General features: G+C 42.1%; 1 protein-coding gene across 1 annotated transcript in view; it reads left to right on the top strand.

The window, feature by feature from the left end:
- The first annotated feature begins 876 nt into the window (after positions 1-876).
- ARSB (arylsulfatase B) overlaps positions 877-13,290 on the top strand; it is a 175,425-nt gene continuing 163,011 nt past the window's right edge. Inside the window, exon 1 of the mRNA XM_036848122.1 lies at positions 877-2,541. Within this exon, the coding sequence (XP_036704017.1) occupies positions 2,224-2,541 (318 nt within the window). The 5' untranslated portion in view covers positions 877-2,223. The remainder of the gene's footprint in view (positions 2,542-13,290) is intronic.

The following is a 13,290-nucleotide window of genomic DNA, read 5'->3' as shown; positions in this document are numbered from 1 at the left end:
AGCATTAGTTTTAGCAAGTGCTAAAACCAATAAGCAAAAGTTTTAGGAATAACAGAATACATACATATTCTCAGAGTATCTCCCCATAAAATAATGATTAATTACAAGGGGAAAATAGTAACTTTACAGGGAGAAATGGTGGCCTTAACAAAGTTATCAAATACAAATGCAAATCAACATGCGCCTCAACATGAAGCGTTGAGAAGACAACATCATTTTTGCAGTATTTCTGCTCAAACCCATAATCTGAATCTAATCATTAGGAAACAACAGACTAACTCCATTTCAGAGATTTTACAATAACTGGCCAGTACTGCACATCATGGGTGTTCAATACATAAATAAAAAATAGAATTAATTAGCTTTTTAATTAGCTGATGTGCACATTTCCAGAGCACTATTTGCATAAGCTTTTATTTGAAAATTCAGGACATGGGAAGGCTCAGTGAAAGCTTAGTAGTTTCTGGAGCAGTTGGTCAAAGGAGGAATTGTTCCTGCAGATTAGCAGCCATTGTTCTGGCAATTTGATTTCTATCAGGAAGCCTAAAGAGGAACAGTTATGGAGAGAGGGGCGTGCAAGTGCCACTGTGGAAAATTCTCAGCCCTATAAGATCTCTTACAGGGTCTTTAAATGGAATTTTCAAGCCTTAACCTAATGAGAGTCAAACAGCGCTTCAAAATTTTTCTTTTTACTTTAATGCTAAATTAAAAATTTTTTTCCTGTTAAATTTCATTGATTCCACCAGTGGTGAAAAGTGGATGTAACATAAACTAATCTACTTCATACAAAGAAAAAAAATTATATGTATGTAAGAGGGAAACATTCCACATATTAAAGAATAATTTTCAAAAAAAGATAAAATCGTGACCCTAATACATATATAAGAATGAATACATGTTAAAGATTTTATTTAACATTAATGAGAAAACGGGTAAGGTGTTAACACCAGTTCAAAGGACAATCCAAGAACCAGATCAGGAATATTAAATAAATGTGTAAGTGGAGGCAAAACCTTTTTCCGGCGGTGGTGAGGATGCCACTCCACTGTATAGAATTCATTTGCATTTGTATAAACAAGAATTAGTTTCCATCGCTACCGGTTATCTACAGCCTATAAAGGTGTAAAACGATTCCCATGGAATCAGATGCAGATAACGTGAAAGGATGCTGTGCAAAATTTCTTCCCCTACAACTGTTAACAGTTATTGTGTATCTCCAGACACAGAGTAGGCAGAGTCTTGATGACAATGGCAATATACTGGTCATAAGGCTAACTTCAATTCAATGAGCATGTGGCTAAGGGAATTTTTCCTTCCATCCACAGGCTTTTTTTCAGGCAAATTAGATACTATACTTCTTTGGTTCACTACTTGATTCTGGGGGAGCCAGCTCTTAAAGGGCTCATGAACCGGACAAACTAATAAGCTACTCAATGGCCACACAGCACGCCAATCAAGAGCCAGGGCAGCCTAAGTAAAACTGCACCTTCAAAAGGGCACCGTGCAGTCGGAGTGTGTGTTTGACCCCTTTTTGCTAGTGGAGAGGAAATGGCTTCACAGGCGTACGCTATTCTTAAATGAATCGGAAATATCACCCAGACCTCTGCCTCTTCATCGTCCCCCCCACCTGCACGAGGCTGGGTTCTTTTGCTAGAAATAATTCTGCTAGAAATTATTATTTCACGACCTTTAAAACCTCGTAGCTCAAGATCTGGAGTCGGAACTGGGTTTGGGTTAGCCTCAACCAACTACAAGCTTGTTTATTCTGGAAAAAAAAAAAAAAAAAAAGGCAATAATTGTGATTCCTAGCTGCCAGGGTTGCTCCGAGATTTAAAGAGATGAGGGCTGTGAAATATGCTTTGTAAGCTGTGAAGAGTTAGTACAAAGAACAAATCTGCTCCTCTTTTACGATGCCACGAGGGAAAGCTCTTCGGTGGAAAGATAAGAGATCTTAGCTCCTATTAAGCATCAACGGAGTTTCCACGGAGCACTGCAGCAAGGGCTGCCCGAGTTCTTCTCCGCTGGCTCCTCCCCCACCACACCGACCCCGGCCCGGGTCAGAGGCGGCGGAGGCTCCGGCGCCGGGCCTCTCCTGCCCGCGGCCTGCTGGGGGTGAAATCCCGTGCCGGGGCGGGGCAGGCCCTGGCCGCCCAGTTCCTGCTTCCATAAGCGGTGCCCGGGGCCCGGGGGCGCCACAGGCGCGGGCACCGCGGGCGGCGCAGGATGGGCCCGCGCAGCGCGGCGAGCCTGCCCCGAGGCCCCGGGCCGCGGAGGCCGCTCCTCCCCGCCGTCCTTCCGCTGCTGCTGCTGCTGCTGTTGCTGCTGCCGCCGCCGGGCTCAGGCGCCGGGGCCGGCCGGCCGCCCCACCTCGTCTTCGTGCTGGCGGACGACCTGGGCTGGAACGACGTGGGCTTCCACGGCTCGGAAATCCGCACGCCGCACCTGGACGCGCTGGCGGCCGGCGGGGTGCTGCTAGACAACTACTACACGCAGCCGCTGTGCACGCCGTCGCGGAGCCAGCTGCTCACCGGCCGCTACCAGGTACGCAGCGCCCCCGGCGGCCCGGCCGGCCCGCGAGCCTCTTAGAAGTGGGCCCCGAGCCCTGGGCGGGTGCCGGCCAGCCGGGATCGGTTCCCCGAACCGGGTCCCAAAGAGGCGGCTTCTGGCCCTAGCGGCGCTGTCCTTGCTTCTCTCAGGCCCGCAGCCCGCGGCGTCCTCTGCGCATGCCCGGCTCCAGGGCGCCGCTCATCCCCCGGCGCCCCACCTCTCCGGGTGGTGTTTCTGTCTTCCGTTTTCAAAAGGTCGGGGTGAAGGGGTTTCTGGGCAGTGCCAGATGCGGGGCACTGCGAGTCAGTAGGCTGAAGGTGCGAGTGGACTTTGCCGAGCGGTCTTGAAGTGGGAGGATGGAGAGCAAGCAGGCGGGGCACCCAGGAGTGAAGCAGAGAGAGATGGGGAGCCAGGAAAGCTGGGTGGGGAGGAGCGGTAAAACGAAGGAGAGCCCGCAGTGGGTGCGCTTTCGGTTCCTGTAAACCCAGCGGTCAGAGGTTAGGACTGCCCGACCAAAGATTAATTTTTCCAAGTTCTCAGCAGCCGTGGAATGAAAACCAAGTTGATTTTTCTTGGGCTGCTGACTTTCCCTTCAGATGTAACCTGTATTGAACGCCTCTGAGCATTTTCATTATCTCTTTTAAAACTTCTCTGTAGTTAACAGAGTAAAGTATATTTGTAGAGAGCACGCATACATTAGATAACGAAGAATATCAAGAACATTTGCATAGTGCTTTACTGTTTTTAAAGTTAATTCTTGAAACAGCCTGTGAGGTAGCTGTTATTTTTAATCCCCTTTTACACATTAGGCAGTAAACCTGTAGAGGTTCAATGACATGTTAAGAATTATTAATTGAAAAAAGTGCACAATGTAAGAGTTGTGAATTAAATTTTATTTAGAGCAAAATGAGGACTATAGCCTGGGAGACAGCATTTCAGATAGCTCCGAGAAACTGCTCCAAAGAGGTAGGGGGGAAGGTCAGTGGTACATATGATTTTAGTGAAGGGGGAGCGTGCAGTCAAGCACACGTTTTGGCGGAGGCTTGCTGCTAGTCACGAGGAGCAGGTGTCACCATTAATGATTTTAGTGCTTTTCTAGATACGAGGAGGTGCAAGAATTGGGCTGATATAAACCTTCTCCTGAAAATATCTATCTGAAGGCCTGTCCTGCCAGTTTTTCCCAGAGCACAGAGTGCCTTGCTCCTGATCTCCACCCTGAACTCCTTTCGGAGGGGGGTTGAAGGTCAGCGGCTGCAGTGGCCAGTGGCTTAGTCCTTGTAGAGGCAGATGGCAAGCGCCAATTTTTAGTTGGCAATATCACACAGCTAGAAAGTGGTAAAACTGGGTTTAGTGCCTTTCCTGCATCCACTAGTCATCTCAGGCCTCTAAAATTGGACTCTTTCTTTTTTTTTTCTTAATCTGAATAAGATTGACATTTTGTGATTATGACCATGTTAAATATACAATAAACAGGTAGTGTTTGTATGTACTGTTTATTCAACAGCCATACTTTGGGCCCTTACTGTGAAAGTCACAGGGATGTGCCTGAACCTTGCCCTCCCAAATCTGTGTTCATGTAGCCTTTCAGATCAACCCTAGCCTCATGTTGTCCTGAGATCAAGGGAAGGGAGGGTTCACTTGCAGTAAAGATTTGCACAGTGGTCTGAAGACTTTTAGAAACAGAAATGATAGAGTTTTACTATGGACTGAAAAGTAAGTCAAGGTTTGCAGTAGAGGTAAAGGATGGTTCCCTTCACCATCAGCCCTAAGTACTTTCCGTAATTCTAACTGGCTGCTACGTGGAATCAGGAATCTCTGCTCTGATGCAAATGTCACACTGGACACTTTGTAGGAGTAAAAGAGCATCTGAATAAAGAAGGGAAAAGAGGGAAGACAGGGTCTGCCCAAATGGTTCTGCATTTGATCTGAAGTAAGAGAACTGAACTCAAATTGCAGAAGAATGGGAGGGCCATTCATTTCTCCAACTTCCTTCCTTCCAACAGTCTTGAACAGGAAAGCAAATACCACACTTCAAAAACTTGTTCGGACTGCTTTTGCCTCCGAACATCCCCCCTGATCACTCACCAACATCCCATCTTGGGAAGAAACAAAACAAAACAAAAAAACCGAGTATTTAGAGTACCCTGAGGTTAAGAAGTGAAGGAAAGGTAGAGGCTAATCAGTGTAGCCTCCCCAAACATTTTGCTTGGCTTTTCTCCCCTGTTTTATTCTGTTTGAGTTCAAGAGACTCAATTAGAAATTATCTTTGGTTAGCAAGCATCCTCTTTTAAAAGAGTCAGTATTTCTGGGAGAGCCAAGGAGCCTCACTGGCCTCAGATACTATATTCTGGTACCATTCTAAGCATTTTACATGTATTAGTTCATTTAACTCTTCCAGCAACCCGATGAAGTAGGTACTACTATTATCATCCCTATCTGATAACAAAGAAACTGAGGAAGGGGTTAAGAAGCTTGCCCAGGGTCACAGGGCTGGTAAGTTGTGGGTCAGGATTTGAACCAGGCAGTAGCTCTATAACCACATTGCCTACTCAGAATTATTAAAAACATCATCGCAAAAGCTGCTTCGGATTTACTAACTAATCTCTCTTATTTTTTGACATATAGGTCATTCCTAAACATCTTGATGAAAAAAATTAACCCATTAGATTTCAAGTTAGGAGTTCCTTATGTTAAATGTAAAGTGAAAATGGGGAGAGAGGTTTCATTTCAAAATGAGTCATGTGTTGTGCATAATTTTAGACAATAAAATGAGGAAATTTGTTGACTATTTCAAAATTAGGTACTTGAAAGAACTGCTTAATAGTCATATCTGTGAACCTAACAATCATGCTTTAATAGAGGTGCCACCTTCCTCAATCATCTGACTTTAGATTAGAAGCGCGCAAAGTGATAAACAAGTTTTGACTGATTGAACTTTGTATTCCCAATAAATGCTGAATTTTAGGTTTTTAGCTTATAAGAGTATTTAGTGAAGAGGACCAGTTAAGAGTTGTGAGATGTGGGTTTCAGTCTTTGCCATGTCAGCCTTCAGACCCTGACCTCGAAGGACATCATTTTCCATGTGTGTAAAATACAGGAGTTGGGCTGAACTCTAAGGCTCTTTCTAGCTGTAAATTTTTTTGACTCTGTGTTTCCTGTGTCCACTAGAGCAAGTTTCTAACTTGGCAAAAGCACATTATCTACCCACTATCTCCATCTACTGGTAGAAAGAGAGATTAATCTTGCCCAACACTGCCTTACAAGTTGCAGGAGCTGCTTGCTGCGCGGCTAGGAACTTGTTTAAAAAGGAACGTGAATTCAACCTTTTATATTGAGACATTTAATTGTTCCGAATCCTCACATTTGAACCTTTTAAAACTTGCATACTTTGGTGAAAAATTCATTGAGTTTAGATGGAGGGGAGAGGGAGATGGATCAGCAGATGAGCTAAGTAGTTACTGGTAATCCAGGAACTAAAATTCAGGTCTCTATATACTTACGTTAGTTTTCTTCCCACAGCCTTATGACTCATTCATTCACTATTTTAAAAATCTTTTATAAAATCTATATTTTATTTACATTTTGAATAGGAAATCCATTCACATGGTTTAAAAACTCAAAAGTTTCAAAATCTCTCCCTATACACAGGTGTGCACACACACACACACACACACACATTCTGTTCCTTAGGCATCCAGTTACCTATCTTTGGAGGCAAACAACACTATGTAAATTGTATATATCCTTCCAAAAGTATTTTATGCATATACAAGCAAATATATATGTAGATATTCCTCCCTCTCCTTTGATTTGAATGGTAGCATACTCTTTTTTTTGGCGGGGGGGGGGGTTCTTTTTTTTTCAGTTTCATTGATATGTAATTGACCTACAGCACTGTATAAGTTTAAAGTGTACAGCATAATGACTTGACGAACATGCACTATGAAATGATGACCACAATAAGTTTAGTGAACATCCATCATCTCATAAAAAAGAAAAGAGAAAATTTTTCCTGTGATGAGAACACTTAGGGTTCACTCTTTTAACAACTCTCATATATAACATGCAACAGTGTTAATTGTATTTATCATGTTGTACATTACTTCCTTAGTATTTATTTATCTTATAACTGGAAGTTTGTACCTTTTGACTACCTTCATCCACTCTATCCTCCCCCCCACCTCTGCTAACCACAAGTCTGATCTCTATTTCTGTGTATGTTTGGTTGTTGGAGTATAACTGACCTATAACACTATGTTAGTTCCTAGTATACAGCATAGTGATTCCCTATTTCTACAAATTCCAAAATGATCAGAATGGTAGCACACTCTTCACAGTGTTTTGTACCTCGTTTTTTTTTTTTTAACTTAACATTTGAAATAATTTCATATTGTTACATAAAGAGCATCCTCATTAGTTTTTATGGCTGTATAATATTTTGTTAGATGGATATATCATAATTTACTTAACTAGTCACATAATGATGGACATGCAGGTTGTTTCCAGCCTTTTGATATATCAGAGAATGCTGAAGTCAATACCTTGTATCTATGTCATTTTGCACATGTTTGAATATATATCTGTAGGGTAAATTCTTAGAAAAGGAATTTTCTGGGTTTAAGTGTAGAGGCATTTGTAATTTTGATAAATATTGCAAAATTGTACTTCAGTAGGTTGTATCAGTCTACATTCTTACCAGCAATATATGATATGCTTATTTCCCTATATATATATCTTTAAGTTATATTTCACATGCCATAAGATTAATCATTTTAAATATATGTCATTGGTTTTTCATATATCCACAAGGTGGTGCAACCATCACCACTGTCTAGTTTCAGAACATTTCCATCACCCCAGATGAAACCCATTAGCAGTTCCTCCCCATTCTCCTCTTGCCCTAGTTCCTGGCAGCCACTGATCTACTTTCTATCTCTATGGATTTGCCTATTTTGGACATTTCATATAAAATGGACTCATACAATAGATGTCCTTTCATCCATGTTATAATATGTATTATTACTTTTCATGGCTGAATAATATCCCATTGTGTGAATACACCAACATTTTATTTATCCGTTCATCAGTTGATGGACATTGGATTGTTCCACTTTTTGTCTATTATGAATAATGCCACTGTGAACATCCATGTAGAAGTTTTGTATGAACATATATATATTTTTTTCTGTTTTCTAGGGTATATACTTAGGAGTAGAATGCTAGATCATATGGCAACTCTATGTTTAACTTTTTGAGGGACTGCCAAACTGTTTCCATAGCAGCTGTACCATTTTACATTCCCACCAACAATGTATGTGGGTTCCAATTTCCCCACCTCCTTGCCAACACTTTGTATATTCTGGATACTAAACCCTTTTCAGATATATGATTTGTGAGTATTTTTATCCTTATGTTTATCCTATGCCAGTACTACGTTGTCTCTGTTAGGACAGAGTTAGGACAGTTGTGTAAGAGTACAAACTTGCAACACATAGCAAAAAAGACTTAGAGATCTAATGCACAGCATAGTGAATACAGACAATAATATTGTATGATAACCATTGAACTTGCTAGGAGACTGGAACTTAATGATTCCAACCTGTGAAAGAAAGGATAATTATATAATATGATAGAAGTGCTAATTATCACTACAATGGCAATCCTATCATAATGTATAAATGTATCAGATTAACATGTGGTACACCTTAAGTTTATACAATGTTTTATGTCAAATATATTTCAATAAAAAACACACACATTCTAAGCCAGGGATTGTGAGTTCGTGTCCCACCTGGGGTACCAAAAAAATAAAAAACACATATAATAAAGGTGTTTATAAGAGTGGGAGAATAAATAAAAATCCTTCAGCTTTTCTAATAGAATTTGTATACCCCTTTTAGTTCAAACAAAAGACTTGAAAATACTGAATTTCCTTATTCTTACAAATTGACTTTATTCAGCACAAAATGTTCATTACACCTCTGCACTCCTAGTTCACATTTTAAGCGTGGTTGTCTGTTCTCAGGTCCGGCTTCTCCATGAGATTGCCTCGCTTGTCTCTGACCTGGAGAAGCACCTGGTGTTGGGCAACTAAATGAATGAATGTGCTAAGCGCTTTAACACCTGTGCGTTTCCTGAAAGAGCTCACTGTCTTAACTGCTTAGGGTTGGCAGGTCATTTCTAGCGCCCTGGCTTCCTTTTTAAGAAATTAAAAAGGTGAAAGGGTAACAAAACTGGAAGGCCTTAGTAGAAACACTTCCTTCCGGGAAAAAAAAGAGTAAAGTAACTTTGGTCCTCACCTGGGAATGTTCTTACCTTGGGACCTGAGGAGGCCACTCCACCAGAACTCTGAAACCATGGCAGAGGATAGAAGCAATGAAAGATGACGCCAAGGTTTCATTCTTAAGGGAAGGGACCCACACCAGAACTCTGAAACCATGGCAGAGGATAGAAGCAATGAAAGATGACGCCAAGGTTTCATTCTTAAGGGACCCACGCCACATTTCTCTGAATCACGTTGATAAACGGACAAGACACTTTCACGCCTTTTCACTCACACCTGAAGCAGAACCTTGAACAGGAAATCTAGGAAGGAGGCTGTGCGGGAGCATTGTGGGTAATTTTTGACTTTTGCTTCAAGTTTGCTTGAAGAATGTGAGCAGGGAAAACCCACGGCTGCAGGCAGAATAGGGCATTGCATACTGTGGCGTGAAAGAGGAAGCAGTTCTGCCTGGGGATGCCCTCACCTCCCTGCTGCTTTTTCTCATTGCCTTCAGTATCCTGCCTGCCCATTCTTTATCAGCCCTCCAAGTGCTTGCCTCTCAGTGTCTCTTGTCCCTGGTTACCTCTCCCCGGACTCTAAGATTAGAAGTGGGGCAAAGAGGAGTCAAGAGTTGGAAGAAAGGGGCGAGTCTTGGGGAAAGAAGTAGTCATTAGGAGTGTTCATACGACTTCCTGGCAAAGGCATCCAAGGAGTGACTGATAAGAGAAGCATGTAGTCCAGAGGCCGTAGGTGCCTCCAAAGATAAAGAACTTGCTAGTCTTTATTCCTGTGCTCATTTAAGAGGAGAAGTAAAGGATGCATCAGCTCCATACTGATAAGCAAGATGGCCACCTGCTAAAACACATCAGGGTTTTAACGCAGGGAGCCCTGGGGATGACTTGATCTGATGGGTCTTCTGTTTTGCTGAAGCCAGGTGTCCTTCCTAAGCCTAGCCAGAGCCCAGAAGCATTTTCCCAAAACGGAAGGGGCAGCTGGAGGCCTTAGTCTGCAAGTGTTGAAGATACTAAAAAAAAAAAAAAAAAATATCTGATCTTTACCTTTTTACTTCCCAAGTAACTGGAAAAGGGAAATAAGGAAATAAGTTTGGGGTTGAGTGGAATATGACCCATTGACTTATGGGATTTTTTGGTTGATTGACATTTGAGGTTTGTTATTCCAAGAATCACTTTGAGCATAAGCTGTTTCTGTCTGGTAACTCTGTTTTTGTTCCCTTAAGCATATCACTTTTCTAAAAAGTCTTTTTCCTCCATATTTTCCTTCCTTTTCATTTTGGGCTTTTGGTTAGATTTATAATTTCAACAGAGGAAGGCACAAAAACAGTTTTTGCCTTGTTTATTCCTTTTACAAACAACATCCCTTTGTGGTTTAGTCACATTTACACTCTTTGCTAATCAACACCAAAATAAATAGACCTTTAAAACTGTTAGTGATACCAGCCAGTTCTGCAGCCTGAGTTCTGAAGGACCAGGCCAGATGGCAAAGCCAGGCCCCTAACACACATAATGTGTGTTCTGTAGCTCTTGGCTTCAGCAGTATGGGCAGCTGACGGCTTTTTAGAAGGCTTAGGGGGAAGGGAGCAGATTCTCCACTATCCATTTGTTCTGTGGGGCATCTCCGGGAATAAACCCTAAGGTGGCCTGAGTGGTACTTGACCATGGTTAAAACCTGTAGTGTTCTGGCCCAGGCCCAGGCTGGCAGTTCCGAACTCCTGGCCAGCCACCAGCATGTTCTGTGATTGTGTTCTGGTCATGAAGCTTCCCTCTAGGCTCTCTGGTGTATAAAGTGGAAGAGTAGAGCTGCCTGTTTTTCTGGTTTTTCAAGTATTGCAGGAGGAGGTATTGCACAAATACATGGTTGCAATGAGTTCATCTTGCACAGGTCAGACTGACAGGTTAGAATCTTCCTCTGTTCACCTGGATGTTATCTCAACATTATTGAGGTTTGGAGAGAAATAGCATCCATTGCCATGTATGTAGCAGTGGGTCACCTGGCCCCTGGGAGAGTTTATTGTAAGTGTAGCTGAAATAAAGAGGTTCTGATGTGGGAGCCATCCTCCTCCTCCCCCCTCCAGGAGAATGGTTTTTTCTTTTATGCTCATGAGACCACTCTGATAGTATATTCCAGGTCTACAGGGGACAGAATAACTTACAGGATCAAATAAATTTTTACATGCAACAAACCATGTAAACAAGGATTTCTCATCAGTTTTTGCCTTTGTGGAGGGAATCCTTGACAGTCAAGTAAAATCTTAGGAGAAGCTGTTTTTCAAAGATTTGGTTTAGTGAAGAAGAGATAGCTACATGTGGAAGAAAGAGAGTAGCCCCTTTGGACTTTCATATATTATCTATAGGACCTCTCCATTCAACACCTACTCTCCAAACACTGAAGATGGATGTTAGAATGAAATTGTTTTAGATGCTGTTGGGTTGCCAAAGTGACGCTTATTTTTTCTTTTGATTCTTCTTGGTGCCTTGTTACCATCCTTTCCCATGAAGCATGGTGTGGCTCTCCAGTTCTGTGCTAAACTCAAGTGCTGGGCTGGAACCAGCTCTGCATTCGCCTGTTTACTGCTTCTCTACACACTACAGTTTCCTTACTTCAAACAGTGTTTGAACAGACCAAAAACATGTTTTTGGCCATCATCCAGACTTTGGCTTCCCCTCCCCCAGTAATGCCATAAAAATGTTCTGTCGAATAAATTCTCAGGAACTGAAAAGAATGTTCCCTACTCTGTATGATTGCAGGTAATAGAGGCAGGCTTCAGCTGACCACCTGGTGTGGTGCCCACGTGGCCTTGGAAAAGTGAATCACACAGCATCCCTTGGCAGTGCTTTAGGGTGATAGGAGATCATTCTCTGCATGTGATGGATGAGCTCTCCATTTAAAGAAATTTGCACATAACGTTTATTTCCACTGGGTCTTTTGAACTCCATAAAGTATTATCCTTCTTTATCCTCTGCTGTTGCCAATTAGTATATATTATGAAGTTTTTGAACCCAGGATTAATTTTCTATTGAGTAAACTTCTAGCGTTAACCGTGGACAGAATCCTTCTATTATGTGAGGGATGTGGGTGTGTGTGCGTGTGTATGTTTAGAGAGCAATGTTTCCCTTTGCCAGCCTGGGTATTGTAACATCCTTATTATTCAGGATCCCAGCTGGAAAAAGATGGCACATTCAAATTAGGATAATGTAGGGGGGTTTATTTGCAAAGGGACTATTTGAAAAGGTATGAATGTGTGGGGGAAACACAAGGCATAGCGTATAACCCACTGGAGCTGTTACTACCCCTAGACCAGGGGGAAGAAAGGAAAGAGGAGTGACCAGAACCTAGAAACAGAGTCCTGTAAAGAAGGCCGCCTTTGGGATGGCCTGCAGGATACGGACAGCCTGGCAGCTCAGGGCCACTCACCTCTTCCCTCCTTCCAATCCCAGTCTGGGCTCCCCATTGGCTCAACCCAGTCAGAACCAGAAGGTGCAGGAGCCCTTTGATTTGGCCCCAGTAGGTCAACTTCCCAGGCTGGAGACAGGACAGAAGGCAGATTGGGGATTTGGAGGGCAAATGAAGGGCATCTGGCATATATCCCAATGAAGGTGCCCAATTATTTCTAGGCAAGGTATAAAAATCTCAGTAGAAAACTTAAACTCACTTTTATTTTTAAACAGAGGTATAATTGACATGCAATAAACTACACGTATTTCAAGTATACAATTTGATACGTTTTGATATGTATATGCCTGTGAAGCCGTTACCACATAATCAAGATAGCGAACATATTATCACCTTCAAAATAAACCCACTTTAATTTAACATTTAAGATATTCCACATGGTTCTTTTAGGAGGGCATGGAAAGGTATTGTGAAATCAAGCAATAGCAGGGACAATTCCAAAGGTATTGGCTCTGGACAGACACACCAAAAAATGAAATTCAAGACAATGTCAAAGCTTATGAGAGAACTATTGAATAGTAAGTAGCTTATAATAAATTAAAAAGAAAAGATGGTGAGTTTGAAGGGTTTTTGTGTTTACTTTGTATCTGTTTATTGCCATGAATTTAAAACAAAACGAGGCAAAAATCTGTCTGGTTTGAGTAGTCAATATTTGAATCTGAGAAGATCAGTGATAAATCAGTATTTAATAGCACCAGCAGAACTATCGATTAGAACCAGCATACATGTCACTTGATGTTCATATGCACCACATCCCACTCCAGGGGGCAGGCCCAGGCTTAGGTGCGTGTTCTGTATAATGCCACCCCATCTCCTCAAGAAAGTGTATTGAGATGTAGGTGAGAGGGCGTGATGTGTTACTGATGACAATGCTTACAGTATTACCATGACAGTTGCTGAGTGTTTAGTGTACGCTTAGTGAAAGAGCCGGGATAGGATTTAATTCTCTGAGCTTCGGGCTATTATGCTTTAAATTATAAAAGCAAGTAAATCATTTGCAAACACATTTT

This window comes from Balaenoptera musculus, chromosome 3, assembly GCF_009873245.2.
Source record: "Balaenoptera musculus isolate JJ_BM4_2016_0621 chromosome 3, mBalMus1.pri.v3, whole genome shotgun sequence".
In the NCBI taxonomy this organism is placed as follows: domain Eukaryota; kingdom Metazoa; phylum Chordata; class Mammalia; order Artiodactyla; family Balaenopteridae; genus Balaenoptera; species Balaenoptera musculus.
Note: the sequence above shows the minus strand (reverse complement) of the source record. Positions and strands in the feature narration are given on the sequence as shown.